This window comes from Alternaria novae-zelandiae (genome assembly GCF_023758075.1).
Source record: "Alternaria novae-zelandiae strain BMP 2774 chromosome Unknown scaffold_1, whole genome shotgun sequence".
Taxonomy (NCBI): domain Eukaryota; kingdom Fungi; phylum Ascomycota; class Dothideomycetes; order Pleosporales; family Pleosporaceae; genus Alternaria; species Alternaria novae-zelandiae.
Genome location: NW_026056961.1, coordinates 1600209 through 1605119, shown reverse-complemented (window position 1 = coordinate 1605119; position 4911 = coordinate 1600209). Strand labels below are relative to the sequence as shown.

The 4911-nt window shown below is 51.1% G+C and overlaps 2 protein-coding genes across 2 annotated transcripts; one reads left to right on the top strand and one right to left on the bottom strand.

Moving 5' to 3' along the window:
* Window positions 1-721: 721 nt before the first annotated feature.
* Window positions 722-1095, top strand: J4E88_000508 (uncharacterized protein; the record flags this gene model as incomplete). Its single annotated transcript, XM_049394184.1, has 3 exons — window positions 722-745; window positions 801-896; window positions 979-1095. 3 exons carry the CDS (start codon window positions 722-724, stop codon window positions 1093-1095), a joined length of 237 nt encoding a protein of 78 aa, XP_049260013.1.
* Window positions 1096-2547: 1452 nt separating this feature from the next.
* Window positions 2548-3743, bottom strand: J4E88_000507 (uncharacterized protein; the record flags this gene model as incomplete). The annotated part of the gene is made up of 4 exons (XM_049394183.1): window positions 2548-3356; window positions 3409-3522; window positions 3576-3667; window positions 3724-3743. 4 exons carry the CDS (start codon window positions 3741-3743, stop codon window positions 2548-2550), a joined length of 1035 nt encoding a protein of 344 aa, XP_049260012.1.
* Between the last annotated feature and the right edge of the window lie 1168 nt (window positions 3744-4911).

The following is a 4911-nucleotide window of genomic DNA, read 5'->3' as shown; positions in this document are numbered from 1 at the left end:
GCTATGTTCCTGGATTGAGTAGCAACGAAGCATTCTTGGGTCCCTTGCCAAGTGGATATAAAAAGGTGGTGCATTACCACGTGGAATCAGGGGAGAACTTTCCGGTCTTTCTACATACGGAATCCGGCAGGATTCAGGTCGAAGATCCAAGGCTGAGCACTGAATTGCCATCGGGATGGCGTCGAAGGACTGATGCACAAGGACAATTTTGGCAACAGTTTAGTCATGAGAGTGCACCAGACGCATGGACAGATCATGATCCGAGGTTGACGAAATCAGAGCTGCTAAAGCGCGGAGTGCCGCTGGAAGACATCGAATTTTCGTAGTCAGCAAATATTACCATCTCACGTTGCATCATAAAAGACTATTACTCCTACCTAGGTAGTGATGAAGTCCAGATTCGCGACCTACCCGTAACATGTTCAAGCGGACAAGACCTATCGTGATTAGTGCCAAGTGCACACCGAGATCTGCGGACGGGAATTATCTTGCTGGAGAAGTTGCTGTATCTTTGCGAGCTGAGCTTTCGAAAGCTTGAAAGCGATGTCAATGGTGTGAAGGTAGTATGGCTCGTCATGTGAGGGAAGGCGGCGATAAGCGGGGCTTATCTGTCAGACTACGCGCTAAGCGAGACCCTGATCAAAGTGATCGCGCTCTCCCGCGCTATTTGCAGAACATTTCCTCTCGCTTTTACACCAACATATCCACTCGATCCACCACCATGCCTATTTCAAAGAAGGATAGAGTAAGTTGAATATTCAGTTCATTTTACCTGGTACAGAGTTACTGACATCTTACAGATCCAGCGCGAGCACAAGAAAGCCGACAAGGCTGGCACCCGCGCGCCAGTCAAGGCAAACGGCCTGCCCGTCAAGGCGCCTAAGCCGACGTCCATCGTAGGCACTCTTGCGCTTCTCACCTGATACCCTTGCATTGCACGGCATCATTGCGCATAGCTGACCACCCGATTCCGTACAGTGCCAGAACTGCCGCCGCGAAATCGTCAACACCAACAAGGCGCAGCTCGAGGCCCACGCCGCTAGCCACGACGCTACCACATGGCCCAAGGAGAAGTGCTGGCCCAACGACTTCTGAAGGACTGGAGTCAGCTCCGAATAAGAGGCTTGATTGAAATTTGTGGAGGCACACGGACACGAATACCTTCGCTATGAAGAGTGAACAAAGGGAAGGCGAACGGCCTATTTCACTTCACGATGAGGGACGACTTATCGAAACATGATCAACACACAGTCCCAAGGAAGGACATGTCACATCGTGGTCACGTACGCTCGCTGTGGTAGCCGTACGTGAACGTAGCGTGTGAGCAGTGAATGGCTACATGAAGGACCCAGTATTTGAACGGCACCTGTACCATACCCCAAAAAGAAATGCCTTTACTTTACGCTATTTGGTCGCACGTACAACAACTTGCAAGGACTGGTCTAGCCAGCGATCAGGATTGGTTGCCTCTCCAAATCTGACATCTAGCCCTCAGAGTCTGTTCACAGGAGGGCTCAAGACATGTAGCTAACACCACAGCGCTAACCCAAGACCCTCCCGCTGTTTCGCGATAGCAGCGGTGATCGTTCCGCTCGATCCACTCCCTCCTCTTCATCATCGCCTACGCGCTCAACGTCTCCGTGACTACTCTTCGTCCTCCAAACAACATAGGCGTACCCAAGCGGCGGATAGAAGAAGACACTACACGGTGTTAGCTCTCGATTACATTCGTCGCACAAGTTGCACACTCACAATAACAAGAGGCTAGCGAGAGCATCACGCTGGACCCGTCTCCTAACAACTTCCGGTTCTGTATAGTAACCTCGATGTGGGCCAAATGCAGAGTCCAGTACAAGCCAAAGCCAGAGACCTGTTGCAAAGACCGATTTCACGATCTCAAATACGAACTCCTGGAACGGCGTCGCGATTGCCTTGCGCTGGACGTATACGATGAATACAATACCGGCGGACATGAGCGCCGTTATGGAAGATGCGCTGTAGACATTAGCCCATCTGCGCACGAGAAGCATGCTGTGATACGATCCGGGGCAAGAGGCCATGCTCACAAGAAGTAGTAATAGTTCTCTTCATAGGCAAATATCATCTGGTCCCATGCGAAGAAGCCCAAGATGACCATCGTGGGTATCGAAACGATGGCTTGGAAGATGCCAAAGCCACGAAGAGCCTGCTTTCCAAGGGGGCGGCTTTCAATGCTCGCCATACTGGTGGAGTTGTTCAAGTGTGTGGGCTGATGGCTCAGTGAACACAACAGGCAGAGGAAAGACCTGGGCTTGCTAGTATCCTACTTAAAATTGGACGGAATGTTGTTGTACCTTGTATTCTTGGAAACCTGATAACGCAATCAGGTGTCAAGGCTGTTGCCTGGCGTGTGAAACATCAGGCCGGCTGAGGATTGTGGCGCAGCATGTGCACCCTATCGATGCGGCCAAGATATGCGCAGGTTCGCCTAACTATGCTGTTTGATTGCACGCATCCTGAAGCCTTGCCAGATAAGAGTTGATTAACAGTGATAAGCTACTACACCTCTCACTTCTTCTCCAACCTCGCCTTCTCATCCTTCAATATCTCCTCAACCGTATCCTCAATACTCGGTCCCTTGGGCTGCCATCCCACCAACTTCTTCGCCCTCTCCGCCTTACCCCTGCTGTTAAATCCCCAACTCACAGCTTCGAAACCGGCCTGCTCGATCGCCTTATCCTTACCCAGCTGTTGCTCCTTCAACTCTTTCTTGCTAACAAGACCCAGCTCTGTCGCCTTCTTGCCCATCAGACGCGCAAGATCAGCCCAAAGATGCTCACCGTTCTCAACGAGGTAGTAACCCTGCTCGTTCCAGAGCTTAGCGTCGGTGTTGTTGTTCACCGCGGCTTCGGTGAGTAGAACGAAGAGCTGTGCGAGGTCAGAGACGTGAACGTTGTTCCAGCGTGCTTTGCCTTGGCCGATGATGGGGATGTATTCGCCGGTCAAGATCAGATGCGCCAGTTCATACGCCTGTCTGCTTCGGGTGTTAGACGGACCTCGTCCGCGTCCGTAGATGGTGGGTGGGCAGAGGATAGCTGTCTTGACTGATTCGGATCCGGCTGAAAGTACGAGGTCGTCGACGTTCTTGTGGAAGGCGTCCTTTGGTAGGCCGGTTAGGTCTTGCACGGCGGTCCAGTCGTTGTACTCGCGTTCTGACCATTCGCCTAGCTTGTTGTCGTCACGCATCGTTTCCCAGCATAGAATGCCGGTGCCGCCGGTGTGGAGCCAGAAGCCGGGCTTTTCTTTGGAGTGGCCGGATGCTAGGCCCTTTGCGATGGCCTTTGCGGCGCCTTCGTGGTCGGATGCATCTGCCGTGTCTGCGATTGTCAGTGTCGACTCTATGGCTGAGTGAGGCTATGAGTGAATTACGAATGACTACGTCTGCCTTTGCTGCCTCTTCTTCCAGAGTTTTGGAGTCGTCCAACCCGCCGATGACGATCCGCACCTTGGGGAAAGCTTCGGTGACAGTCTTTGCCTTTTCCTCTTCACCATTGTCAGCACAATGCCCCATCCATGATGAGGAAGATGAAAAGTACCTGTTCGCACAAGAGCCGCAATCTCATAATCAGAGTGCTTGCCGTACAGCGCAAAGAGGGTGTCGCCTCCAATATACCCTGTCGCGCCGGTACTGCATGGAGAGTTAACGTCAGCAGAGTTGAACAGCTGTGCAATGTATATACATACAGGAATATCTTAGGTGCCATGATGAAAGTGATTGGGATTCTGAGTAAGTGCTCAAGTTCTTTGGGGTCCCTTCTGATGGTTGATGCTGATACACTTCATATCACAGATGTAGCGCGACAGCTGCGGGTGACGTCATCACGCTAGAAACATCGGGACCACTGGAAGAACATTTAATCGCACGGCAAGCCTCGGATCTAGCCCTCCTGGTGGTGCATCCAAAACGTCACTTCAATTCCTATCGTTCTTAATAATGATTTCAAATGTCGATGTGTTCTGCAAGTAGCTGATTAGCAGATTGGTGGCGCGCCGCATAGCCGCACTTCTTACCTAGGTACAGCTCGCATCGTCACAGCGCGTTCTCATCTCCGTATGTCATTCTTCACGTCCATGGATATAATGCGGTACAGTGACATATAATGAGGAGAGAACGCCAGCTCTGTGGATACGCTTGCGCTAGTACAGGTACATGCGATTGTACCCCACGATCTCGGTATGATCCGGCCATGTCGTTTCTGGTCAGTCGTCTTTGACACTTACCACGCGCCAACGGTCATGAGGTGGCATGGACTGTCACATTTGATACGTGCTATGACGGTCTCAATGATGTGTATGTCTTGGTAGGCGGCCCTAGAACAAGAATCTACGCAGGATATAGGGCTCTAGTATGCCCAGGTGAGACTGCGACATGACAGTGTATAGTACTTCGGTAGAACGTACGCTGACGAGGGCGGTTCTCGTTCTAGCAGATGGAGTTGATGCATGTGCTGATTTGTAGAAATTTGATATCTTTCTTGTAGCGCTCAAACCGCCTGTTAAACTCGGATCGCAGCCTTCTCCATGTACCTAGTGTCTTCACGATTCTTCGCGTTCCAGCATCTCCATTCCTATAGCACGACTCTTGTCAATCAAACCCTGCGATATCCGGACAGATGTGTTGGTATATTGGAAGATTTGAAAGTCGAAGAGGTCGTCAACCATATCCTCCAGCTCCTTTGCAGTCATGTTAATCTGGGCCTGCAACTTCCGTATTGTAATCCAGTGCGCGATACGCGCGTGAACAACAGGGACAGATATTTGATGAGCCCTCGCCTTCGTCATCCTATAATGTTCGTTTAAGAAATGCGGTATTCGTTGCCCATACAGTCGGCCCAACATTTTGTTCATCTCGTAATGCATGAGACGTAGAAT